This window comes from Carya illinoinensis, chromosome 6 (assembly GCF_018687715.1).
Source record: "Carya illinoinensis cultivar Pawnee chromosome 6, C.illinoinensisPawnee_v1, whole genome shotgun sequence".
In the NCBI taxonomy this organism is placed as follows: Eukaryota; Viridiplantae; Streptophyta; class Magnoliopsida; order Fagales; family Juglandaceae; genus Carya; species Carya illinoinensis.
This window is the reverse complement of record NC_056757.1, coordinates 29,022,759-29,049,795: the sequence shown is the minus strand read 5'-3', so window position 1 is coordinate 29,049,795 and position 27,037 is coordinate 29,022,759. Positions and strand designations below refer to the sequence as shown.

General features: G+C 38.7%; 3 protein-coding genes across 8 annotated transcripts; 1 reads left to right on the top strand and 2 right to left on the bottom strand.

The window, feature by feature from the left end:
* Window positions 1-467: 467 nt before the first annotated feature.
* Window positions 468-5,272, top strand: LOC122313033 (transcription factor bHLH49-like). Of its 2 annotated transcripts, none has more exons than XM_043127729.1 (9): window positions 468-959; window positions 1,581-2,500; window positions 2,596-2,826; window positions 2,911-2,976; window positions 3,082-3,150; window positions 3,491-3,562; window positions 3,652-3,852; window positions 4,131-4,218; window positions 4,294-5,272. In XM_043127729.1, the coding sequence occupies exons 2-9, from the start codon at window positions 1,583-1,585 to the stop codon at window positions 4,329-4,331; spliced, it is 1,683 nt and encodes a 560-aa protein (XP_042983663.1). In that variant the 5' UTR covers window positions 468-959; window positions 1,581-1,582; the 3' UTR covers window positions 4,332-5,272. The 2 variants fall into 2 exon arrangements, with proteins under 2 accessions (XP_042983663.1, XP_042983662.1); XM_043127728.1 differs by having other exon boundaries at window positions 1,578-2,500.
* Window positions 5,273-5,362: 90 nt separating this feature from the next.
* LOC122313035 lies at window positions 5,363-7,520 on the bottom strand. Its single transcript, XM_043127735.1, has 5 exons — window positions 7,209-7,520; window positions 6,378-6,997; window positions 6,147-6,255; window positions 5,728-6,048; window positions 5,363-5,637 (listed from the first exon to the last, which is right to left on the bottom strand). The coding sequence occupies exons 1-5, from the start codon at window positions 7,359-7,361 to the stop codon at window positions 5,590-5,592; spliced, it is 1,251 nt and encodes a 416-aa protein (XP_042983669.1). The 5' UTR covers window positions 7,362-7,520; the 3' UTR covers window positions 5,363-5,589.
* A 196-nt stretch (window positions 7,521-7,716) lies between these two features.
* On the bottom strand, window positions 7,717-23,603 carry LOC122313034 (amino acid transporter AVT6A-like). 5 transcript variants are annotated; one of them, XM_043127732.1, is made up of 7 exons: window positions 23,086-23,603; window positions 22,643-22,723; window positions 17,300-17,371; window positions 16,607-16,810; window positions 14,975-15,440; window positions 11,108-11,215; window positions 10,473-10,607 (listed from the first exon to the last, which is right to left on the bottom strand). In XM_043127732.1, the coding sequence occupies exons 1-6, from the start codon at window positions 23,492-23,494 to the stop codon at window positions 11,149-11,151; spliced, it is 1,299 nt and encodes a 432-aa protein (XP_042983666.1). In that variant the 5' UTR covers window positions 23,495-23,603; the 3' UTR covers window positions 10,473-10,607; window positions 11,108-11,148. The 5 variants fall into 5 exon arrangements, with proteins under 5 accessions (XP_042983667.1, XP_042983665.1, XP_042983664.1 ...); XM_043127733.1 differs by lacking the exons at window positions 10,473-10,607; window positions 11,108-11,215 and adding an exon at window positions 7,717-8,202; XM_043127731.1 differs by lacking the exon at window positions 11,108-11,215 and having other exon boundaries at window positions 9,889-10,607; window positions 22,643-22,696; window positions 23,086-23,602.
* Window positions 23,604-27,037: the final 3,434 nt, after the last annotated feature.

The window sequence follows — 27,037 nt, the reverse complement described above, 5'->3', positions numbered from 1 at the left end:
CTTGAATTTTAAATTATTTGATATTATATATCACATGTGAATTAATTAATTATTAATACTGTATTTTTTTCATTTACTAGATTGAATAATTCAGTTCAAACTGAAAATTAAATTGGATATCGAAAGGTTAGTGCACATTTTAAAAACAAAAAATTTTATTATATAGTCATTTTTATATAATTTTTTTTAGTGTGATTAGTTAAAATAATTATTTTATATTAAAAAAATAAAACAACCAACCATATTAACAAAACAATACATAAATATTGCAATAATAATAATAATAATAATAAATATGGACGTGGTGAAGAAGAGTTTTGTTACAAATGAATTTATGAAGTGATCTGTATATCAATTTTGTTATATTTATATTTAAAATTTAAATTAATATAATTTTTATTAAAATTTGTTTTTCTGATAAATTATATTAGACAGACTTATTATTGCATAAAATCGATTTCAATCATATTTTTCCGGTGAAGAAAGGTCGGGGATGGGGGACGTGTTTTGTTGTAATATCATAACAGCAGCAGTGGCGGTGTTTAATCATCAAGAGCTCTGTTTTTAATGCAAGCGTGGGTATAAACGCAGGACCTTTGCCATTACTCTTCTCTTTCTCACTCTCTCTCTTTCGAGAAACCCGTCTCCTTGAATTTCTATTTGTAATGCCTTGTTAAGTCCTTCTCTGTCTAGAATCTTTCTTTGCTCCTTTTCTCTCTCTCTAGGGTGTGACAGGGTCCGAGCAGGGTTTCTGAGCTGAAAAGGCAGGAAGGGTTGAACAAAACAAAGCAAAAGCCCAAATTCAATAAAAGTTGGGAGTGTAAAAGCTTGAATAGAGGGCAGGGTCCTAAAAATAGCACGGAATCTGAAATGGGTATCTTTCGCTTGCCACTTTTAACTGGCCTCTCTCTGCTCCAGTGCTGGGTTTCTGGTCTGCCTAGTGACTAGGGTTTCAATAGGTATTTATTATACCGAAATCGTTGCTCTTTGTATAATTGGTTGCTTCAATAGGCATTGTCTCTGTTTTTCTTGGAACTGTCCTTTTTAATTTCATGTTCTGGTTGGGCTTCCTCTGTGTAATTTTGTACTTCCAAGTTCAGTGGTAGCTTTGGAAACGGCAGCTTTTAAAGTTGTGTGGTCTTTATTCATTGCTTTTGTGTTTTCGAGCTCATATTCTGAGTCTTCCTTTTTTCTTTTTTCCTTTTTATTCTGGGTCTTCCTTATTTGCTTCTTCTGAGCCGTTTCCTTCTTGTTAGTTTGTCTGATTTTTTCTCTTTCAGATGGATTGAGCTTTTATTGTAAGTTTCGAATTACATTACATGGTTTCGATTGAAGCCTTTTTGTACGGTTGTTAGGGGAATATACAATTGGAGATTAATTAGTTATTAGACTTTGATCTCTGGTTTATCTAGGATTAGGGTAACTTCACTTTCTTTCGGGGTGGCCAATCTCTGAAATCTTTTTTTTTTTTTTAAAACAAAAAAAAAAAAAGATTTCCAATTGCTAGTTGAGTTGTTGTTTGAAAATCAGCGAAAGGAAAGGGATTTACCAGTGGCTGCTTTTGGCATTCTTGTCAGGAGAGATGGATATGGGTGGCAAAGATAAGTTTGAGTTAGAAAATAGGAATGAGGATCCTATGAACTATGCACCTCGCGCGTCTGACTTTGGATTTGGTGTTGCCAATCTGGCAAATACCTCCATCGGAATGATGCCCACGGAAAATCCGATGGCTGTTAGCAAAGGAGACCTTATTGGATCTTCTTCTTGTTCATCTACTTCATTGGTGCAGTCGTTTGGCCCAACCCTTTGGGAACACCGCACCAATTCAGAAAACCTGGGATTCGGTGAAGTTAGTGTCCAGAAAATCCAAAGCACTTCAGACGCGTTTGGGATTAGAAAAGGTGATTCTGTCTCCTTTAGAACTTTTGATAAAACATTTGATATGAGTTGGAATCCTACGAGTTCAACATTGAAAGGGGATATTTTTTCGCCAAATGCTCCTGTAATGCTTCATCAAAGATTGCCTCCGTTCCCAGCAGATTCTGCGTTCATTGAGCGTGCTGCTAGGTTCTCATGCTTCAATGGGGGGAATTTTAATGATATGGTGAACCCTTTTACGATTCCTGAATCTATGAGTCTTTATTCCGGGGGTGGGGGAATGATACAGGGGACGCAAGAGGCTTTTGCAGGCAATAGTTTGAAACCAGTGTCTGGTGCGCATTCTCAGGAGAATGAGCTGGGTGTTGGCGAAGCTTCCAAGGATGTTTCTTTGCCTGTTGAGCATGGGGCTACTGAAGGGAGCCCACTAAAGAATGAGAGGAATAGTCACAGCCTTATGGGATCTCGTGATGAAGCTAAGCAAGGCATTGGTGGGTCTGGTAACGATTCTGATGAAGCTGAGTTTAGCGGTGCGGGTGATCAAGATGAGCCATCTCTGTTGGAAGATGCAAGTTGGGAACCTTGTGGACTTGACTCAAAGAAAAGGAAAAGGAATGGACAGGTAAAAACCATGCTTCTGAATTTTTCTTCTAAAATCTGTAATGGATGCGCTTTTTTTTTCTTGTCGTTGCCCACAATGTTAAAATTTTGTGGCAGGGTACTAAAATTGATATAGCCAAGGGAGCTCCACAAAAGTCTGGTGAATCTGCGAAGGATAATACTGAAATTCAACAGAAGGGAAACCGAAACCAAGCTTCAACTACTAACAGGAACTCTGGGAAACAAGGTAAACAGGGTTCTCAAACTTCAGATCCACCAAAAGAAGAGTATATTCATGTCAGAGCTCGGAGGGGGCAGGCAACTAACAGCCATAGTCTTGCAGAAAGAGTATGATCCGATGGAATTTTCTGTTAAATATAAGTTTTTTTTGCCCACAGCACTTGCGTTAGAATTTAATGATTCTGATTATAGGTAAGAAGAGAAAAGATTAGTGAGAGGATGAAATTTCTTCATGATCTTGTACCTGGTTGCAGCAAGGTTGGTTTGTTGAAGTTAATAGCTTAAAGAGCTTAATTAGGCCAAAATTCTTGCTAGAATTGAGTGTATGCTGTTTGAAGTATGAGAAATGATTTATTTTTGCAGGTCACTGGTAAAGCGGTGATGCTGGACGAAATCATTAACTATGTACAGTCACTGCAACGACAGGTTGAGGTATGGGATAAACAATAATTTTCTTTTCATTCTTCCAAGATCGTGGTTTTTAATTTATCTGGTTTTACCGGCCGTACCTGTATTTTGTGTTTTTGTCAGCTTGAACTCATAATTTTATCAGTAGTTCTTGTAGAGATAAATTAGCATTGCGACTGCTTATAGAAGCATTGCCATGGGGTCTTGCTTTCAAGATGAAGATGAAAAATATATGAAATTCACCCTCATTTGCTTATCCAAAGCTTTTGAATCAACCCTTTTAATTAGATTGCTAGTTCACGTGTATATTAGAAACGTGTGCTTTAATGAGTTTATGTTATAACAGTACGTCCCTTCTTTGCAGTTTTTGTCTATGAAACTTGCTACAGTCAATCCACGGCTAGATCTTAATGTTGAAGGGCTCCTCGCAAAAGATGTAAATAATGTTGCCATTATTTCAATAAGAAGCGAAATCATTACAGGTAATATTCTTGGGTAAATTAACAGAATCTCCAATTTATGCAGACCCTTCCATCACGAGTGGCTACTTCATCTACGATGGGATTTTCACCTAATATACCTATGGTTTATCCTCTGTTACGTCCATCTCAACGAGGACTCAATCAAGCTGGTCTTCCTGGCATGGGAAGCTCATCTGATTTACTTCAAAGAACCATTAATTCCCATTTGACAACCGTAATTGGAGGATTCAAGGATCCTACACAGGTATTTTTTAATAAATAGCTATAATCGTTTTTTCTCATCACCTGCTTTGATTATAAAATGGGACGTACGTATTCTTTTTCATGTCTAGTGGATAAGTTGGGCATATTCTGTTTAATGCATAAGTTTCACTGGGCAGGTCTAAGATTTATGTTATTTTGGCAATTATTTGAAATCTGGCTAACTTCCTGTCCATTGAAGGATGTATGGACATTATTCTTTGTACTTGGGCTTCTCGAGCCTCCATGCTTATGGTTGACCTTTTCGTTCTATATATACAGCTATCAAATGTCTGGGACGATGAGCTTCATAATGTTATCCAGATGAGCTACGGAATCTGTGCTCCCCCCAATAGCCAAGAGGCAGATGGTATAAATTTTAGCATTTTTGGACAAGTCCCCACCTATGATCTCGAACTTATTGAGTTCCCTTCTGTATTTGCAGGGTCTCTGCCTCCTGGCAAAATGAAAGTTGAACTTTAACTACTTTTTATTTTATTTTTTGATTTTATGCTATTGTACTATTATGGGCCAGTATTTGCTTGGGCAGCTTATTAGTATCTCAAGGAAATAACAAAGCTTAAGAGGTTTCCACTTCCATTGATGAAGATCTAACATCATCATTTGGTTCAAGTTCTTTGTGTTGAGTGAGAGATGCTAACCTCGGGTAGAGCTTGAAGGATCGGTCACATGACCCTAAGAAGGGGATTTTCTCCAACTTTGCGGATTCTTGGAGAAATAATGCTGCAACGACAGCCACTGTTGTTTCTTTTGTTGAGATGATAAACACTAATATCAAGAAATGATAATTCTGCATTCAGAAGAATAGGTTTGCTTCCCAAATATGAGGATGTTTGTGAATCGGGGATGTACACATCATGGTTCTGAAAATGTCAGGAGGCAGGTCAAGAGGGAAGCTCGGATGCTCATGTTTCAGCTTTTCTATTTTTTCTGCTTATGAAATCGAAGGAGGAGGTGGGGTGGACTGCATTATCAGAAGGTTGTGAGGGAAATCATGATGATGTTTTCTCCAGTTCAGTTAGAAGCTGTTTGTTTGTTTGTTTTTTAATCGTATGCTAACAAATGTAATGTTATACCCCCGTTTTCCTTAGAATCCCATTCTTTCAGACCCCGGGGTGGTATTGGAGTAAATGCATACGATTACTGATGATTCTTACGGGAGTAATTTTGAAGCGGTCTTGGCTGGTTCCTCATTGTTACAACTTACAAGGATTTGATGTTGGCTTGTGCTTGGTTGTAGCCGCCGCCCTTTGGTTCAGTCGTTTGGCATAGCCTACCAAGCCCCTGCCCCGCTCCCTTTTGGATTAGGTTTTACCATGTGCTACTCTTAATTGTTGAGGCAATAAACATAGTAATACATTTCACATTAATCGTTAAAAAATGGTGTATATGATTTTCTTTCATGTGTCAGTCTTATGCAGGTGTTACATCCGAGTTGTTATGAATAATATTTGTATGACGCATTCAGAGTTAGTAGTATATATAGATTGTAATTTCAAGTAGGAAGTACTAAATATACATTAGTGTCAAACTGAATATAAACTAAGTAAACATGGTAATAATAAAAAACTAAGTAAACATGGTAATAATATGAAAAGAATCAAATGAAGTCGAAGTCTAATCGAGCAGAGCCAAGCCACACGATACCCTGTGTTTGAAATGCAAGGAATATAAACTTGTAGATTGGAATGGTAAAACAAGAAGAAAGTTCTATTCATATTCACTTAAATGTTCCCATGGAGGACTCCCCTTGACTTGGCTCCTGGCACTGCAGAAGGTGAAAGAATATTTGGTTAGAAACAGGACGCATGCCAGATAGCGGCTATAAGATAAGACCAAAGAAGCCAATAAGAATTACCTGCAAGTTTGTGCAGATCTGGATGACTTCAGCTATAGGTGCCCAGTCACCAAAATTCCTCTCAATAAACTGATAAGCAATCCCACTCTTTCCACTGCCAATTATGAAGAGTCCACCTTTGATTTTACCTTCCCCTTTCAAGTTTTGCTTTATCCCCGTTGCTTTTGCCCGCTTGTAATTTGCAATAGCTCGGGGGTTAAAAACAAATCCTGATATGAACTTGTCCTTGAGAAGTTTCCCACCACCCAGAGCTTTGAAGAATTGCATACCTTGATCAAAGAGTACGGGACCACCCCAGTATCTGGGCCAAAAGTCCTTTACCTGCACCATCCAAGTAGAGTAGATCAAACAGGAGACTAAAGAGGAGTTGATTGGAACTTTGCAAGAGCAAAAAGTTGGAAATTGTGTTTGCTAAATACCTCCGACTCTATGTGCTCATGAAGAACTGCAAATAGCTGGACTCCCAGTGCATCGAATAATGGTTTCTTGGCATATAGCTGGTGAGCTTCAGCTCTGCACATGATGCACCTGTTTCCAATGTCAAGATATGTAAGGGAAAAAACCATATCAGCTTTAAGTTTAAAGCATAGATACTCATACTCAAAGGTTGAGTTGAGAGACAAACACTTCACTAGAATACAGGAATTTACCCAGGACGTCGGATGCAGAGAAGCACAGCTGGTCTATCTCGCCACAAGTCTGAAGCCTTCATAGGCGGCGCCTTCGTTCTCACCAAGCCCTCCATTCCATACTTGTATTCGGGAGTCAGTTTTTGAATGGCGATACCTTCAATAGCAGGGTAAGGAGCAACTTTGTCAACTACAGGAGGTGGTTGTATGCAACCGCACAGTCTAGAGTCAGCTGGTTGTGCAGCAACAATTCCTTTGAATATATATTCATCTTTAATCTTCAAATCAGCCACTGATTGTTCTAGTGACATATCAGAAGTTGTACGTTTCACAGGGCCTTTTGTCATGGTCTGCACTTTTTTCGTGTTGACAGACAGAAAACTCTTCTGAAGGCTATCAGAACTTCTACCGCTGATTATTTTTGTTGTAGAAAGAGCAGATGGGGTGGGAAGTGGATCTAAACATGCACTAGTTCTCCCCATGAAACGGGCAATATGGCCTCTCTTCATACGAAATTGAGAAGAAAGATCTTCCATGCTCATGCCAAGAAGCTCAGGCAGACATCTCCCATCTGACTCTAGCTTGTCTCCATATTGCATCAGGGAGCGGTCATGCAGGTAACATCTGATTTCCAGTGCATGCTGAAAGCGAAGAGAAATACATGCCTTAAAACAGATTGGGAAGGAACAATGATTCTATATGTGATTAGTGGGATGAATCTATTTGCAAGACAGATGCATCACAGTTTCATAGATAATCTTCAGAGATTTAAGGGTTTTCTTTCAAATAAAAATGGAAGTTACAAGAGAATTTATGTTTGTATATGGTACGAAGCTAAGTCTGTGCTCAAACCTTTTGCTGCTGTGTCATGTTTAATGCATTCATATCTTCAGAATTCATAATCTTCAACGTCGGTACATCATCCCACCCTTCTGCCAATAGCTTTGGGAGCAATCCTTTGAGGACGCCGTTTCCGACAAACTCCTCCAATGAAAAAGAAGCCATTCTCTTCAGAAACAGAGAATAGTACAAAAGAATGTACTGAAACTAGTCTGGATATGTTTATTTTGGTGGTAGCCCGGGTCTTTTTATGATTTTTTTCTTTATGGAAAGGTTGAACCAATCCACTCAAATATATGTTGAGTATGAAGATCAAGTTCAGAAAGACGTTATTTTCCAGGGAAAAAAGAGATGAAAATTACATAAAAAAACAACTCCAAACAATGTAGATAAAGAATGATATCATATCCTTTCTTGTAGTTATCCAACTACGGATAGAGAAAGCCGTAGTAGGAACACAATGGATACTAGAATACAAAAGGTAGACTGGAACCACAACATTTGACAGTCACAAGATGCCTATAACTTCATCGATAGATTAAAAAAAGGTGGGGCTAAGTCATGGAAACAACAAAAAGGTTGGACTAAAGAATTGGTCAGAAAGGTAGACTTGAAGCATACTCCAACAAATGGATCGCAGGTGAATTTTTGCCAACTTTAGGAGTGTTTAGGAGTAAACTATGTTATGGGGATGCCTGGTGCCGGCATATCTGACTTGTCATTTTTTCTTGTTGAAAAATGTTTTTCCATTTATCATTTCTAATCACAGATTGATTTTTGATTGAAGTTGAGATGATGTGACCGAGGATCGATGATCAAATATCTCTTGCCAACTTGCAAAAAGCGTGCTTGTTGAATAAGTCACACAACCTCTATCGGCAGGCCAAAACTCCCTTGTACCTTGTTTGTTGTCTCCTCTTCTCAGCTCTGTCGGTTAGTTGTTGGATGTTTATGTCTGACAGTCGTTTAAATACTGAAATGGCTTCCAGGAAGAACAAGTTGATCTCTTCAGAAAACGAAATAATCAGTGAACATGCTACAAATTGACCAAGTCCAAAAGGGCTTTGGGTTTGGCCCTTAGAGCTGTCAAACCCACAAACAAATTGCAAACAAAGTATTATCTCAGATTTTCAGCCAGTGCCCACTTGGTTTAGGATTAAAGATTTTGATAAAACATTGGGGAATAATTACGCAGGCCGGCAAAAGGATGTCATTGTCAATCATGTTCGTGTTCTGGCTCGTCTGGGTCCTACTAGCCCTGTACCCACATCGTGATACTTCGAATGATTGTTGAGCCCACACTGCTCATAAGTGCAACATTAACAAGTGCCCTTAAAAGAGCATTCATATCCGGTATTAAGTTTTGAATATCGTTTTAGATGACAAATCGGTTAAGATATTGGAACGGAAATATTTTGATATTAGTAGCGTTTTAAGATAGTTGATATATGAATAAATTATATATATAAATTATATTTCAAAATAATAGTCTATATATGAATAAATTATATATAAATATATATATATAAATTATAAATAGTTTGGTCTAAATTGATGGTCGAAAAATGAGTTTATAATTTGAAGAAAAAAAAAAAGATAAAGGCCGAAATATGGGCCGGTACAGGCCGAAATATTGGCCGGTATTTAGGTTAGTACGAAACAGATATAATACTTGTATTGGACCAGTGGTCGGTATGGTATATACCGGCCGTACCGGCGGATACGGTATTTAAAATAGTTTCTGATCCCTCAAAGCACTGGATTCCCCATAATTTGATATTTATTATAGGATTTTGATCAAAATACCCCCCACATCCGGATCCATTTTCTAGGGAAAATGTTTAGGGGATGAACAGTTGGGGACTCACTATTCATCCCTAAATTATTTTTTATCAACATTTTATTTTAATATATAAAATAAATATTTTTCTAATCATCTATATTTTCTATCATACTCATATTTATTATAGTTTTAAATAATAATTTTAAAAATAATTTAATTAATTACGAAAATATAAAAAAATTTAATTTTAAAAATATTATCATATTTAAAAAAAATAATTTAATTTTTTGTTTAAAATATTCACTAGAGTAATAGTTCAAAACATAAAAAAAAAAAAAAAATATTGAGTAGTTGAGTTTGTAAATGGAAGTGAGAGAAAAAAATAAAAAAAAAAGAATAGAGAAATATTATTTTAATAGAATATAGAAAAGATAGGGAATGAGATGTAGGAGGTTTTTGAAATAATATAGAAAAAATTTTAGGGAATGTACTTTTTAGCTAAACTATAGGCAATTTTATGAGAAATGAGATGAGATTACTCTAATAGCACCTGTTAACCAAATCTATATAATAAATACAACTTTTTAAAGAGTTTGAATATTTTCATCTTGATTTTTAATGCTTGAATACCTTAGCCTTGTCTCCTTTATCTCCTTTGTTTATATGTTAGTAATGAGAAATTTCATAAATTTTGTTTGAGTGGAGATAAAAAATAAATAAAAAAATAAAAAACTCTTCATATAGAGTGTGTGCCAAAGTAATCCTTCCCATCATCAAGAATTGTAACTCAGACTCGTTAAGTTCTTTAAAAGTTCAATAATATTAATGAACCTATCAATTAGAAAACAAAAAAATAGGTACAAGTTGGAAAAAAAAAAAAAAAAAAACCAAAAAAACATGCTTTAGATAAACTAAGAACTTTACAAACTTAATTAGATATCATTCAATAACTTTAACTTAATAGCATATGTTGAATTGTGAGAGGGTAATTAACTTAATAAATTGGTGTTAGGAGAAACATCCCTCACAAGAATACTCCTAGAGCTCGAACCCAGGGTTTTGATATAATTTCTCATATCATCAGAGCTCCTAATCCCCCTAAAATTTGTTGGTATTATGGAGACACACTTAAATCTTTTATGCTTCAACATCGAACTTCAACAACATATTTTATTTAATTTTAATTTGATAGCATAGTGGAAGAGAGGATAATGTGACTTTCTTGGAGCAAAATTACACATTTCCCAAGTTATATATTGTTACTGGTATGAGATAAATTAAGGAATACAAATGCAAGTGACAGTGACATGAGTATTTAGGGACACCACAACACCAAGAACACAAAACTAGTCAATTGGATCGATCTGTAGAATTTTGTTCTTCCACTTGTTCAACTCATTCGATGTGTGAGGCCTAGCAGTGTGGTGGTTCTAAAAATGATGGGAAAAACCCCTGTTCTCTCCATGTCACTAAGAGAAACCAAGAGAAATCATGCGTTTGTGTTCACATTCTTTTTTAATATTGTGTAGGCATCACTATATATGGCAACCATATTCGAAAACACGGCCAGAGCAACCATGAAAACAGATAAGATCTTGTCTTTCTTTGTCGCTATTGCATGAGGATCCCTGAAGCACCAGAAACAGAAATCAGAAAGTGGATAATGATGACTCCAATGGATTATATAGATTTGATCCAATTCAACAGGTGTTTGGTTTATTAATTTATGGAACTTTTGTTCTCTTGGAGCAAATCAAAGCATAATATCAGTTTTATGGTGCTTGTTAAACCATGTTAACAGAATCTTCATATATAGCTCATCACTCACTCACAATCCATGCATTTCCCACCAAAATTCAGAACATTCAACCGCTAGCATCTGAATTAGATTAGATAATTTGCCTCAAATCAATGCTGCTAAAAAGAACAGTCACAAATCAAAGGTTGGAAAAGGTTTATAGCTTTATAGCAGAAGTCTTGCAAGCTAAATGGAAGGTTATGTTAACTTCTCAAATGGAGGGAAGATTTTTATTCTTTTCATCTCGCCAACAGCTCAAACATCATGTGACCCTTGACATGTTTGGGGATACAAATCATTAAGTAGATAATTTTTCAAAGATTTGTTTACCTGCAGCAGCTTTGTGTTGAAAACCTCCCAAGTGTGAAAGGTCACTTGAGCTTGCAGCCATCCACCCATCCACCAAAATTCTCTGGCAGCAAATGTTGACCAAGATGGCTGCACCGAAAGAAGGCTTCATCTTGGTCAAGAAATGTGGGTATTTTGTCCCCCATGACTTCTCCTATAAAAGGAGGTCATTTGTTGAAGGTTAAAGTCATCCTCATTGCGGTGAGCGATCAAACAAATGGTTGAGGGCGAAAATAGGTTCTGGAGAAACCCAGAACAGAGGCCATTTGAGAGAGATAGAGAGTTGTTTATGAGAGTTTGTAAAATTGTACAAACATATTAAAAATATTGATTTTTCGCTTTAGTGGACGTAGGCAAGTTGCCGAACCACTTAAATATTATCTCTCTATCGTTTTGTATGATTTTTGGACAGGCCGGAGTGTGCAACAATTGGTATCAGAGCTCTGGTTCGAGCTGTTCGAAAATTCAAGTTGGTCGAAATCAATTTTTGACAACTCTAGGGTGTTCCTTGTGTCAAGACGAATCCATTGCCACAAATGGTATAAAAAATGGATGCCGGAGGATCCTGTACGCACCCCTAGAAGTTGGAGAGTGCATAGACATGCCTCATTTGCATCAGAGGAAGAAGACGAGTGGGAAACACGCGCCTCCACTCGCGGCAGAGGAAGAAGACGCGTGAAGGACACGCGTACACGCCCCCACGCGCACCAAGGGTTGAAGGCGCGTGCATTCACGCGCTCACGCTCCCCCACGCGCCCTAGAGGACACTGGCGCGTGTAGGCCACGCGCCCCACGCGCCAGATGATCTGGACCGTCCATTTTTCAGATCTTTGTTGGGCTAGTTCTAAGCCATTTGGAGTCCGATTTCAACGATCAAATAGTACTTTCTAACTATTTAGATCATTCTGGACTCATCCGTACGGTGAGAATATTGAGATTCGCCATCTGTACATTTGATCTGAACCGTCCACGTGTTGCAGATCATTTTGGGCTAGATCTACGCCGGTTGGAGTTCCATTGTGATGATCAAATATTGTTAACAAACTATTTGGATCATTCTGGACTCATTCGTATGGTGGGAATGTTGAGATTCGCCATCGGTACATTCGATTTGAACCGTTCACGTGTTGCAGATCATTTTGAGCTAGATCTACGCTAGTTGGAGTTCAATTGCGATGATCAAATAGTGGTGACAAACTATTTGGATCATTCCGGACTCATCTGTACAGTGGGAATGTTGAGATTCACCATTGGTACATTCGATCTGAACCATCCACGAGTTCCAGATCATTTTGGGCTAGATCTACTATGCTAGTTGGAGTTCAATTGCGATGATCAAATAGTGCTGACAAACCATTTGGATCATTCCAGACTCATCGGTACGGTGGAAATGTTGAGATTCACCATTGGTACTTTCGATCTGAACTGTCCATAGTTGCAGATCAGTTGTGGGCTTGATCGCAGCCAGTCGGAATCGTGACAAACTCATTTGTTTTGGGCTTGATCGCAGCCAATTGGAGTCGTGCCAGACTCATTTGTTTTGGGCTTGATCGCAGCCAGTTGGAGTCGTGCCAGACTCATTTGTTTTGGGCTTGATGTCAGCCAGTTGGAGTATCCTAGATGAGGAGGTGCGCAGAAGAGATTCTGGCAAGATCTCGAGTTGTTGGTCCTGAATGTTGATTGTAAGGATAGAGGCAAGTCAAGATCTGAAAAACAGATGACTCGCTAGAAATTGTAGTAAGACAAGTCACAAGAGACTGCTAAAATCAGGAGAAATTTGAGAATGATGCTGTGAATATGGTGACTGAAGAAATACATGGCGTTGCATTTCTTGTAGTGCACAATGCTGTTAAAGACAGCTTGAAGACAGCAGTCATTCAGTAGTGTTTTCTCAAAAAGACATGGAAGGTCGCGAATGATTCATTGGTCTTGGCAAGTGGTAATGGTCGTGTGAATTAGATGAAGAAGTAAAAGGAATTCAGTTTTACTTTTCTTCATCTAAACCTGAAGAAATCTCCCTAGACCACGACATGAAGCAAAGGTGTGAGAGATGGGAACAAAATGTCAGATGTTTCAAGAATATCTACACTTAAAGTTGGGGATCACATAACTGTCAAGAAGATCAGACCTCCATGGTGGTTACTACCTTAAACTATATCCTACTGAATGAAGGTAGTAAACTACAGTATGAAGAAAATCTTACAAGAATGGAGATTATGCAAGTCGAAGTTAGCAGAGACTGCATACAAGATGGGCACATCGACTGAAGACAGGATATGTTAGCAGCAGGATGAGGAGTCAGTTGCCCAGGTTAGAGAGACCTTAGCAACATGTTCTCTGATATGTGTCAAGGTCTGTGCGAGACCATTAATTCCCAGTGCAGTAGGAGATGTGTTGCCCTATATATATGTGTTGATTAAGGGCACTATACGTGATGAACTAAAGTTATACATCACTTTAGTTAGTCTTCTAACTTGAAGACATGAGCTGTAATAGCAGAGACTGCACACAAGATGGGCACATCGACTGAAGACAGGATATGTTAGCAGCAGGATGAGGAGTCAGTCGCCCAGGTCAGAGAGACCTTAGCAACATGTTCTCTGATATGTGTCAAGGTCCGTGCGAGACCATTGATTCCCAGTGCAGTGGGAGATGTGTTGCCCTATATATATGTGTTGATTAAGGGCACTATACTTGATGAACTAAAGTTATACATCACTTTAGTTAGTCTTCTAACTTAAAGACATGAGCTGTAAAATTGTATAAATTATAAGGGATCATGCTGGAGATAGAGGCTAGCATGTTGAGAACCAGTCTCCAAGTTGTAGATTGGTGTGATTGTAGGATTATGGAGCCCGGTTTGAAAGCTGTAAAGGCACCAGGCAGATTATTCGCTCGGATGTGGCTCGAGGGAAGCTCAGTTTGCTCAAGGTGTACATGAGTGCGGACTCATGGACTCGAGCAAAAGAAGAATCCTAGAGAGTTGAGATTGTACAGTAAAGCACTAGTAAATCTCCTCTGAATAAAATCCCTTACAAGCTCCGTGAATGTAGACGATGCTGATGCATTTGAAGATGCATTTGGAGAAGTATCTGGAAATCCATTTGAAGAGGTACCTGCATATGCATTTGATAGCAGAAATCTCTCATGGCTAACAAGCATTCCAATGAAGGAGTGCAATCATTTGAAGGATGCAATCGTTTGTAGCATCCTAGTATGGCACACTTGGATGGAGGGGGTGATTGTTGGAAACCCCCCAAGTGTGAAAGGTCACTTGAGCTTGTAGCCACCCACCCATCCACCGAAATTTCCTGACAGCAAATGTTGACCAAGATGGCTGCACCGAAAGAAGGCTTCATCTTGGTCAAGAAATGTGGGTATTTTGTCCCCCATGACTTCTCCTATAAAAGGAGGTCATTTGTTGAATGTTAAAGTCATCCTCACTGCGGTGAGCAATCAAGCAGAGGGTTAAAGGCGAAAATAGGTTATGGGAAAACGCAGAACAGATGCCATTTGAGAGAGATAGAGAGTTGTTTATGAGTGTTTGTAGAATTGTACAAATATATTGAAAATATTGATTTTTTGCTTCAGTGGACGTAGGCAAGTTGCCGAACCACTTAAATATTGTCTCTCTATCGTCTTGTGTGATTTTTGGACAGGCTGAGTGCGCAACACTTTGTAACTCATAAAGAATGTACAATTCCTATCATTAAAAATCCAAAAATCCCGTGTACTTAGATTGTGCCTTTGCTCTTATCAATAAAGATCTCTTACCCCAAAAAATTCTCTATAATCAAAAATGATAACAAACGCCATTTCTATGTTATAGCGAAAATCAAGAAGGCTAACCTGAGAGCAATGGTTGCAGGAAAGATAAATCCAATGCAAACTGTAGCAGTTGCTCCAGTGAACTGGAAAGCATCCCAAATGTTGGGTATAAAATTTGCACCCAAGAAGACAAGCAAGAGGAGCCCAATGCTGATCAACCCAAACCTTACGTTATTTGCAACCAAAGGCCTGGCAGTAGGAAAGAAGAGGCCATCTAAATTGAGGCGCAATGGATATAAGAGAATCGGGAAAACAAGCATGAGGTGGAGAGCATAGCTGATGCGAACAACATCATTGAGTAGAAAGCTGTATGGGATGCCAAGGTTGGCGTCGAAGTTGGCCAATATATCATCAAGAGTTGAGTCACCAAAAAGGAGGAAACCAAAAAAGCTCGTCAGTATGTAGATAATAGAACACAGAGCCAATGATGTCTTCACAACTGGTTGTATTAGAGAAGAGTCTTCAAGTTCATTGTCTATTGTATGCACTGCCAAAAATAGAAATTTGTCACCAAAGTATTTCCATTTTGCCCTTGCAATAAGAGCACGATTATCCATATAACCCAGGATCAGCATGCACTACTAGAAAAATGAACTTCCTAACTTCTCTGGATGCATATTGATAAAAGAAAAAAACCAACAACAGAAAAAGAAATGCATGAACTTGAGATATTTTTAAGACCTCATAAGCACCTGCGTTTGTGGGGGAAACTCTAGCACCAAATCCCACAGAGTTCTCAACGCTAGAGTCAAGTTATTGACCATCAAATCAACAAAATATCAATAGCTTTGGAAAGCATTCATTTCCCTTCTATATCCTGCATCAATATTATTTTTGCCCTCAAAGCAAGGGGCCGAAGTCTTTCCACTTAATGATGAACAGATAACATCTAAGACCGACCCTTTACAATTGGGCATAAAAAACAAGTTCTAAAAATCTGTAACTTGGCAAGAAGTGGATGTGATTTTAATGTTTTGGCTCCATAGATGTCAAGCAAGTGAAGCCTTCTAAAACAAATTACAGCAGAAGTGTTCAGTACCAAGACAAGATTGAACAAAAAGCCTTGTTACTAACTCATGTGACAGGACAAGAAGAAGATGATTTCATAGTTCCTGTTGTACATGGTTTTTTATGCTTTATGTATTATAAGCTTTTAACAGAATGGTTACGTAATAAAATATAGAACAAAAGTTTGTAACCAGAATTACAAAATTGTTAAGGATGGTCTTGGTTTGTATCTGTTTTTCCTCCAGTTCTAAGGAATTAAAAATTGGCTATGATATCATGCATGAAGCAGTAAAAGCTGAGCACTACTACGTGCATTTAGCCAATCGATAACATCAAATCAGATTGGACTGGCCTCCCAAGAATTTACCACATAAACCCTATATTCCCAACAGTTAACTCTGTAAAAGGGTATTGTAAAGAAAAGGCGATTCCTTTCTCCATGGTTAGAACTGAATTGGACAGTTTCTTTTTTTAACTTAGCAGGAAGAATAGCTTTATATACCGAGCAGTATCCTTTCTTCACCAGTTTCACAAAGTGCACCAAAAATGAAATTCATCACTGATCTACAAAAGTGGTGCTTCATTCACTATGTAGGCGGATGCGTATATTACAGACTCCACATACTATATGATCAGCTAACATACCATTAAAGTGGCAGATGAATGCTATCACAAGAACGGGGACAGCCGTGAATAGACTCCAGACGGATGTAATATCAGTAACTTTAGGCAGCAACCTGGGCATGGCAACGCTTCCGTTAAACAATTTGAGAATTGTGATTCCTGCAGTTATAATTAGAAAAACGATTGCCAGTGCAATTGCTAAAGCAGAGGTGTGTCTCAATGAATCTGCAAACACAAAAAGCATGAGTCATTCATAACAAACAAGTCTATAATGCAGATTGAATAAAAATGCTATATTGAGACTCAATTTCAGGTATGCCGGACTGATTGTGAGAGGGAGCGGGACATGTTGATTTCCAGCTCGTTCGTTTAGAGTTCAAAAACAAGCTATTATATGAGATGCATATGTATTGGTCCATGGGGAAAGACAGAATTCTCTGACCCACTCATAATAACAAGGGACAAAACAAATTAATCTTGCCTGCTATATCAATCATTTGCTTTATAAGTACTTGCACGAGAAATTCTATAATTAAAATGGATAGAAAATGTCATTTGGTCAAGCAATTTGGTTGTCATCGAAAATTACAAACCATATACTATCAACCTACAAGTACGAAATGAGATTGAGAGACTATCACATAGTCCTCATGCATATAAGGTATTAAATTGGTGTTTGTTTATTCATTCTAGATTAACAGGGTAGACATTTACCTATGCGCTTAAAGCATGCCAATGGAGCAAATACAACAATGGTTGTAACAAGAAGAACGAAGGTACGACTGTGTTGAGTGCTGTGGAGTCTGGTCCACACCGCTCGAGCGGAGGCATTGGCCGCTCGAGCGAAGTCAGGCAGAGTCGAACGCTCGATGTTGGCTCGACAGTGAGCTCGAGCAGGAGGAGTTCGCTCGAGCGGAGGCATTGGCTGCTCGAGCGAAATCAGGCAGAGTCGAACGCTCGATGTTGGCTCGACAGTGAGCTCGAGCAGGAGGAGTTCGCTCGAGCGGAGGCATTGGCCGCTCGAGCGAAATCAGGCAGAGTTGAACGCTCGACGTCAGCTCGACAGTGGGCTCGAGCGGGATGCGGAAGGGAAGTTCGCTCGACGCGCGCTCGACACGCCGCTCAAGCGAACATACGATTTAGGGATTCCGCCGTTTGAACTATAAATCTGATTTTTGCCTCTTAAGTCTGTAACAGAGCAGCTACGAAAACACTGTGGATAAACAGTGTTGTGACCCATCTTGTAGTGTGATTCCTCAATAATAAAAATCCTCTGCAGCTCCCGTGGACGTAGGCAATTTGCCGAACCACGTACATCTTGTGTCGTGTGTGATTGCGTGTGTGATCGTTTTCTCATTCGGTGTTATTTTTCAATTCATTGTCATCGTTTTTTCACAACAATTGGTATCAAGAGCCAAGGTTCGGGTCTGAGGAGAAACGATGGCTGGAGATGAATTGAAGGTATCGGGGATCGAGAAGTTTGATGGCACGGATTTTGGATACTGGAGGATGCAGATAGAGGACTACCTCTATGGGAAGAAACTCCATCTTCCACTATTGGGGCAGCAACCGGAAAAGATGGATGATGCTAGTTGGAATCTGTTGGATCGACAGGTTCTGGGGGTTATTCGATTAACCCTGTCGAGATCCGTTGCACACAACGTCATCAAGGAGAAGACGACGACGGATCTCATGGCGGCTTTGTCAGGTATGTATGAAAAGCCGTCAGCGAATAACAAGGTACATCTGATGAAAAAGTTATTCAATTTGAAAATGGCAGATAGTACGTCTGTTGCACAACATCTGAATGATTTTAATACTATCACAAATCAATTGTCGTCTGTTGAAATTGAATTTGATGATGAGATACGTGCACTGATACTATTGGCTTCATTGCCAAATAGTTGGGAAGCCATGAGAATGGCTGTTAGTAATTCTGCTGGTAAAAATAAACTGAAGTATGATGATATTCGTGATTTGATTTTGGCTGAGGAGGTGCGCAGGAAAGATTCAGGCGAGACCTCGGGTTTGAGTTCAGCCCTGAATGTTGAATCTCGAGGGAGATCACATGACAGGAATTCAAACAGAGGAAGATCAAAATCAAAGTATAGGGGCAAGAGCAAGTCGAGGCCTGGTCAGCAGGCAACTTGCTGGAATTGTGGCAAAGCTGGCCACATAAAGAAAAACTGCAAAAACCCCAAGAAGACGGAGAATGATAGTGCTAATGTGGTAACTGAAGAAGTACAGGATGCACTATTGCTTGCAGTTCATAGTCCAGTTGATGACTGGATACTGGATTCAGGGGCTTCCTTCCATACATCTTCCCACCGGGAACTAATGAGGAATTATGTTGCAGGTGATTTTGGAAATGTATATTTGGCTGATGGTGAGGCTTTGAACGTAGTGGGGATGGGAGACATTGACATTGCACTCCCTGGCAAGAACAAATGGACCTTGCAAAAGGTCAGGCACATTCCTGAGTTGAAGAAGAACCTCATTTCTGTTTGGCAGCTTGATGAGTGTGGTCATTCAGTGGTGTTCTCAGATAGCACCTGGAAGGTCACAAAAGGGGCATTGGTACTAGCTCGGGGTAAGAAAACTGGTACACTTTATATGACTACTGGTTTAATTGACACTATTGCTACTACCGTTGCAGAGAGCACAACAGATTTGTGGCATTGTAGGCTTGGCCATATGAGTCAGAAGGGCATGACGGAACTTCTGTCTAGAGGCAAGCTACCAGAACTGAAGACAGTTGATCTCGGTATGTGTGAGAGTTGTGTTATGGGGAAGCAAAAGAAGGTCAGCTTCTTGAAAAGTGGCAGGACGCCAAAGACAGGAAGACTTGATCTTGTGCACACAGATGTGTGGGGTCCTTCTCCAGTTGCATCTCTTGGAGGTTCTCGCTACTATGTTACGTTCATTGATGACCATAGTATAAAGGTATAGATTTATTTTTTGAAACATAAATCTGAAGTATTTAATGTTTTCAAAATTTGGAAAGCCATGGTTGAGACAGAGACAGGCTTGAAACTGAAGTGTTTGAGGTCTGACAATGGTGGTGAGTATGTTGATGGCGGGTTCAAGGAGTACTGTGCAGCTCAGGGTATCAGAATGGAGAAGACCATTCCTGGGACACCACAGCAAAATGGAGTTGCTGAGCGTATGAACAGGACCATTAATGAGCGTGCTAGAAGCATGAGGTTGCACGCTGGACTACCACCCACTTTCTGGGCAGATGCAGCCAGCACTGCCGTTTATTTGATAAACAGAGGGCCATCAGTTCCACTGGATTGTGGATTGCCTGAGGAGGTTTGGAGCGGGAAAGAGGTTAAGTTTTCTCACCTTAAAACCTTTGGTTGTCTTTCTTATGTGCTTGTTGATTCTGATGCTCGCAGTAAGCTTGAGGGTAAGTCAAAGAAATGCTATTTCATTGGCTATGGAGACGAGGCATTTGGCTATCGTTTCTGGGATGATCAGGGTCGGAAAATCATAAGAAGCAGGAATGTGATTTTCAATGAGAAAATGATGTACAAGGATAAGTCGAGTACAGTTCCTGCAGTAGCTCCTCAGGAGTCCGAGTTTGTAGGATTGGATGACCTGCCAGAGGTCACAGTGCAGTGTAGAGATGAGAGTGACGGGGAGAGTGGGTCCAGTACACCCATTCCTATTATTCCGCAGGCAGTTTCAGAACCGTCTACTCCTACAGTTGCAGTTCGCAGGTCAGTTAGGACTATACGTCCCCCACAGCGCTTCTCACCTACTTTGAATTACATTCTGTTGACAGATGGTGGAGAACCGCAGAGTTATGAAGAAACCTTGCAAGATGAGAATTCTAGCAAGTGGGAGCTGGCCATGAAAGACGAGATGGATTCCTTGCTAGGGAATCAGACATGGGAGTTGACAGAACTTCCATCAGGGAAGAAGGCATTACACAACAAGTGGGTGTACCGGGTGAAAACTGAGCATGATGGCAGTAAGAGGTACAAGGCTAGACTTGTTGTAAAAGGCTTTCAGCAGAAGCAGGGTATTGACTACTCTGAGATCTTTTCTCCTGTGGTAAAGATCACAACTATCAGGATGGTACTGGCTATGGTTGCCACTGAAGATTTATTTCTTGAGCAGTTAGATGTGAAAACAGCTTTTCTTCATGGAGACCTTGAAGAAGACATCTACATGCACCAGCCTGAGGGGTTTGTGGTACAGGGAAAGGAAGGTTCAGTTTGCAGGCTGAAGAAGAGCTTGTATGGCCTGAAGCAAGCTCCTAGACAGTGGTACAAGAAATTTGACAACTTTATGCACAATGCAGGGTATATTAGATGTCAGGCAGATCACTGTTGCTATGTCAGGCATTTTGACAATTCTTATATTATTTTGCTGTTGTATGTGGATGACATGCTTATTGCAGGGGCTAGTATTGATGAGATCAATAATCTGAAGAAGCAGATGTCAGAGCACTTTGCAATGAAGGATTTGGGAGCTGCAAAGCAAATCCTTGGCATGAGAATTGTCAGAGACAGAGTCAGAGGTACGTTGAGACTCTCACAGGCTGAGTATGTGAAAAAGGTACTCAGCAGGTTCAATATGGACAAGGCCAAACCAGTTGGCACACCCTTGGGAAGTCACTTCAGACTCAGCAAGAATCAGTCACCAGAGTCAGAGGAGGAACGAGATTACATGAGTAAGGTTCCTAATGCCTCAGCCATTGGTTCACTTATGTATGCTATGGTTTGTACAAGACCGGATATTGCCCATGCAGTGGGAGTTGTGAGTAGATACATGAGTAACCCAGGAAAGCAACATTGGGAAGCAGTGAAGTGGATTTTGAGGTACCTAAAGGGTTCCTCAGAAACCTGTTTATGTTTCTCTGGAGAGAGCTTGGAGGTGCAGGGCTATGTTGACGCTGATTTAGCTGGAGATATTGACAGTAGAAAGAGTACCACGGGCTTTGTTTATACACTTGGTGGTACTGCAGTGTCATGGGGTTCAAATTTACAGAAAACAGTTTCTTTGTCTACAACAGAAGCTGAGTATATTGCAGTGTCAGAGGCTGCAAAGGAGATGGTATGGCTACAAGGCTTCTTGGAAGAATTGGGTAAGAAGAATCAGAAAGGCACTCTCCACAGTGATAGTCAGAGTGCCATATTCCTTGCCAAGAATCCAGCATTCCATTCCAGGACCAAACACATTCAGATCAGGTATCACTTCATACGGTCATTGTTAGATGACGGACAGTTGTTACTTGAAAAGATATGTGGAAGCAAGAACCCTGCTGATATGTTGACAAAGGGTGTTACGCTTGAGAAACTGAAGTTGTGCGCAACTTCAGTTGGTCTTCTAGAATGAAGATAGGAGCAGTGAGTTGCAGAGGTGGAGGATATCATGTTTGAGGAAGACGGAGATACAGCGAGTGTACCAGTCTCCAAGTGGGAGAATTGTTGAGTGCTGTGGAGTCTGGTCCACACCGCTCGAGCGGAGGCATTGGCCGCTCGAGCGAAGTCAGGCAGAGTCGAACGCTCGATGTTGGCTCGACAGTGAGCTCGAGCAGGAGGAGTTCGCTCGAGCGGAGGCATTGGCCGCTCGAGCGAAATCAGGCAGAGTCGAACGCTCGATGTTGGCTCGACAGTGAGCTCGAGCAGGAGGAGTTCGCTCGAGCGGAGGCATTGGCCGCTCGAGCGAAATCAGGCAGAGTCGAACGCTCGACGTCAGCTCGACAGTGGGCTCGAGCGGGATGCGGAAGGGAAGTTCGCTCGACGAGCGCTCGACACGCCGCTCGAGCGAACATACGATTTAGGGATTCCGCCATTTGAACTATAAATCTGATTTTTGCCTCTTAAGTCTGTAACAGAGCAGCTACGAAAACACTGTGGATGAACAGTGTTGTGACCCATCTTGTAGTATGATTCCTCAATAATAAAAATCCTCTGTAGCTCCCGTGGACGTAGGCAATTTGCCGAACCACGTACATCTTGTGTCGTGTGTGATTGCGTGTGTGATCGTTTTCTCATTCGGTGTTATTTTTCAATTCATTGTCATCGTTTTTTCACAACAGACTGTTCCACCACTGCTCCCCAAACCATCCTTCCAATACACCAGCATGGTGAACTCCACCTGAAGATGTCCCAGAAAGCACATCACCTGATTGAAATTATCAATATAAAAGCATAAGAGTAGCCATATACGTACATACCACCGCATTGTAAAGAGAAAACAACCTAAAATGATAGATAGAGAAGTCGTTCTTCTTTCTTAGATGGGTGTTTCTAATATTCTAAACGTCAGATTTCCCCATTTTCCTTCTTTGGCTGAATTATTAGGTTAACATTTACTTTCTATAATCACATAATGCTACCGCTTTTGGCCTTAAATTGGTCTTAAATAAAGCATAAAATTAAAAATAGAACAAAAATATACTAGACAATGGTTGAAAAGAATATTCCCAATAGATTGAAAAGAGTCAAAAGAGTAACGACAATGAATCATGAAGAACATATCTTTACCAATGATGATCATATAAACAATGAGGGTGCCAACATTGTTAAGCAAGATACAAATCTGAAGCAGCCTCCTCCCAACAACTCCGAAAGCATCCCCCATCACCTCCCCATAAGACTCTGACTTCCCCACCCTACTGAACCTCAGCAGCATCTCCAACGAGGCCTCTGTCAGTACGGCAACAAAGACTATCATACCGAGCCCCAGCCCAAGACCCAGCACCTTTATGGTGGTGGGCAGTGCCATAATTCCAGCCCCAATAATAGAAGTAGAAAGATTGAACACTGCGCCAGCAAATGGTGCCCACTTGAACTCCTCGCTTGCATGCTTCTCTGGCAACAAGGGTGACTTGATCTCGTTGATGGGTTGCTTTGATTTTCTTGTATTCTTTGTTTCCTTCTCGTCAGTGGTCATGGTTCTTGAACGAAAAGTGTTACAGTAATTGCTAACGTAATGTGTCTGTGTTCTTATCCAATCCAAAAGGTGTATGATTGAGGGAGTTGGAGAGATGGAAATTGAAAAATAGAATAATAAAAAACTGCACGAGAATCACTTGACAACTTCGATTGTGTCGTATTGTTCATAATGCGTCTGTAATTAACTCATTCATCATCTGACAGACTGACAGTACTGTCTGTCCTTACCAATAATTCGTTTTCTTTTTTCAATCAAATGACACTTTTAATGATTGGGTTATAGATTCGTCTGTATCCCTATTTATATGAATAATTTTAAGAACATAAACGTTATGAGTTTTTCTATACGTAAGATGAGGTGTATTATAAAAAAAAATTTAAAATATCAATCAATTTTTAATATAATTGATGTGAAGTTCAGTGTGCTATATAAGAAATAAGATTTATAAATAAATTTTCTTTAAATTTTATTTGTTGTCAATCCACATTATTATTTATTTTAGTGATCAGAAATGTTTCTCATCATCTCACACTATACACTTTACATATTTTAAAATTATTTTTATTATTTTTAATTTTAATTTATTCTTATTAAATTAATTGAGTTGTTATACTTATCATCCATTCACTACATACATTATAGAGAAAATAAAATAAAATAAAATAAAATATATATGATGTGTGGGGATGATAAGTAGAATTATTCATCTAATTTTACTTGATAAGCATTTATAAATGTGGAAGTTAGTCTCAGAGTTCGTCTTCGCTTGGGTTGTTTTTGCCTTTGGTTTTCGTCTTCGTCGGTCTTTGTGTGGGAGTTAGTTGAAGGTGTTCGTCTTCTCTAGGTCATTTATGCCTTGAATGAGTCACTTTTTCATACCCTCATTTTGTAAAGGCCAGACTACTTTGGGGCATTAAACCTCTGATCTCGCTCAGAATCTCATCTTGCATCGTGGCAACACTTGATGGAGTGACTTGTTGCTTCATGAGTCATAATAGAGCAAGTATTGCCTCTACCTCAACAAAAGCTTCTACTGCCAAATCCAAATGGAAATGCATAATAGACTTGGTGGAATATTGTGGAAAGATCTAGAATTATTCCTTGTAATCGAATGCATGCAAATATGTAATTTCTTCTATTATATTGTATCTGAAATATAGGCTTAATAAAGTCTATAAATACTATACAAGCCTTTGGCTATTGTATTGAGGAAGTATGGAAATCAAAATAGAGTTTTGAGAAGGGAAAAATTGTTTGTGGCGTTTCATCGAATAGTTGTTGTGCGATACTTTCAGTCCTTTCTTCACTACACAGTAGAAAACCACAAGCCATCTTCATCCTAGTCTTCCCCACTTTCATGCCAGCTGCATATATAGCTCTTGCAATGGCTATCACATATAAGCCACAATCATAATTGTTTACTTGCTATGGTGAGTCATTGCATTCCAAATAACTAGCACCTGGCACTGAATTGGAGGCTCCCATATATCCAACAACAACATTAAATAGTTCTTTGGCATGCCATTTGTTGATCCCCTAAAGCTATCACGATGAACAAATACATTAGGTTTCTTCTCAAATGCAAGTAAGCTCCAATGAGACCCGCCTTCAGCTTTGTTTACCGGGCAATTCATAATCCAGAAAGCGATCGAAGGTACGATGATGAGATTTGGAAGAGGTTGGAAGATGATGAGATTTGACCTTGAAAACTGGTAAGATAATGACCAAATGGTGGGCAGGAAGAGGTTGGAAGACGAAAGAAGGGAGCTTTTTGGTCCTTGAAGGGGGGAGAGTACGTGGAAGAAGAAATGAGGGAGCTTTATGGTCTTCGAAGGAGGTATAGAATGTAAAAGTCTTAAGGGAAGGAGCTAGGAGTAGGGGGAGTTTGGTCCAATCTGGAGAGGTTTTGTGTACTGGATCAGACTTATTTGATCTAGAGTTTTCTCACCTTAAGGCAGACCGAACTTCCTAAGGACTGGTCCAATCGGTCCACTTTAGACTTCTTTTTTTCTTTTTTTTTTTGTAATTAATTAATTTATTTTATTCAAAAGCATTTTATTTAATATTTATGTAATTATATTGTGATATATTTAATATATATTATACATACTATTATATATATTAGTAATACGTTAATACTATTAGTTTATTAGTATATAGTAAATTAGTAATAGTTATTAACTTATTTACTATAACTAATAATACACTAGTACTAATACTATAACTAATAACTATGTGTAATAATAGTAATATTATATGTAATATACTAGTTTTACTATATATCTTCAAACCTCACACATCTATTAATATTGATCTATAACACTATGTAATACTATATTAAATAATAGTAATACTCTTATTACTAATACTCTATGTAGTTATATTAAATACTATATAAATAATACTCTATGTAGTTATAGTGATTTAATACTAACATATTGAGTTAACTATACTAATACTATTATAAATTTATAATTATACTATAACTCTTATAATATGTTAATATATTAATATATATTAGTACTATATATTATAGTTATATATTAAAGAATATAATACTTATGTAATATTGTGATATATAATTAATTTATACAATTATTTATATAAATAATATATAATTTTTTTTAAAAATTTTCATCTGGTTCGGTTCAGGGTGAAAAATCCCTGGACTGCGGATCAGATTGAATGAATTCAGTCCTCCCATTTTTGGACCAGACTGATCCGGTCCAAAAATGGTTAGTCTGGTTGGTTTATCCAGTTTAAATCGATCGGTGCTCTCCCCTAACTAGGAGAGAACGTGAAAGTCTGAGGGAGGAAGGTTTCTGGTCTTCGAAGAGAGGGAGTGAAGTGGAAGAGGAAGGGAACTTTCTCCGCTTGACCAAAATGAATCGTTTCATTTTCTACTTAGGCACTAGTTCCCCAACTGTTACGCATGCCGCTTACATTCAGCATTTTACTTGCTCTTATGGGATATTTTTGTAATTAAAGTATTTCTCTACCAAATATACAAATATCAATATATTCATGATAGAGAGAGGTTCTTTCCAATTTTATATTGAATCCAATAACTTTTAATGTGTCTGTAACTTTACATAAACATTTAGAACTTGTTTAGATACTGAAAGTATCTCATAATATTTGTGAATGGTAGTGAGTTATGATATTTGAGTAAGTTTTATGTTAAGAGTGTGGATTCCATTGAGATATGTTTTGATGTATAAAGTAAGTTGAGATAATTTTAATTTTTTACGATAATTTGAAAAAGTGGTGGTCCCATTAATGTTTTGTTTTTGTAATAAAGGAATAAGGATAATGATACACCACCAATTATATTATAATTCAATTACTACTACACATTAAAATATTAATATTTTCTACTTAATTCAAAATTTCTATACTTGCAACAGTTCAAAATAAATAAAATGATGGTTTTGATTCAGAGTTGAACTCAACTCATCTCATCATTATAACTTTTTTAAAATTTTACACAAAATATAATAATTAAACTTTTTCAAACTTCAAAACAATAATAAATATAAT

What these genes read in the sequence shown, in the direction of transcription:
- LOC122313033 (XM_043127729.1), top strand. Translation starts at nt 1,583, where the DNA reads ATGGATATGGGTGGCAAAGATAAGTTTGAGTTAGAAAATAGGAATGAG. An exon ending in GCCATAGTCTTGCAGAAAGA is followed by an intron (nt 2,827 to 2,910) that starts GTATGATCCGAT and finishes TTCTGATTATAG; the next exon opens with GTAAGAAGAGAAAAGATTAG. An exon ending in TTGTACCTGGTTGCAGCAAG is followed by an intron (nt 2,977 to 3,081) that starts GTTGGTTTGTTG and finishes TTATTTTTGCAG; the next exon opens with GTCACTGGTAAAGCGGTGAT.
- LOC122313034 (XM_043127730.1), bottom strand. Translation starts at nt 23,494, where the DNA reads ATGACCACTGACGAGAAGGAAACAAAGAATACAAGAAAATCAAAGCAA. An exon ending in GTTTGGGGAGCAGTGGTGGA is followed by an intron (nt 17,372 to 22,642) that starts ACAGTCTGTTGT and finishes ACAGCACTCAAC; the next exon opens with ACAGTCGTACCTTCGTTCTT. An exon ending in CCTGCAACCATTGCTCTCAG is followed by an intron (nt 10,608 to 14,974) that starts GTTAGCCTTCTT and finishes CTGGTGCTTCAG; the next exon opens with GGATCCTCATGCAATAGCGA.
- LOC122313035 (XM_043127735.1), bottom strand. Translation starts at nt 7,361, where the DNA reads ATGGCTTCTTTTTCATTGGAGGAGTTTGTCGGAAACGGCGTCCTCAAA. An exon ending in ACATGACACAGCAGCAAAAG is followed by an intron (nt 6,998 to 7,208) that starts GTTTGAGCACAG and finishes CTTCGCTTTCAG; the next exon opens with CATGCACTGGAAATCAGATG. An exon ending in AGATCTGCACAAACTTGCAG is followed by an intron (nt 5,638 to 5,727) that starts GTAATTCTTATT and finishes CACCTTCTGCAG; the next exon opens with TGCCAGGAGCCAAGTCAAGG.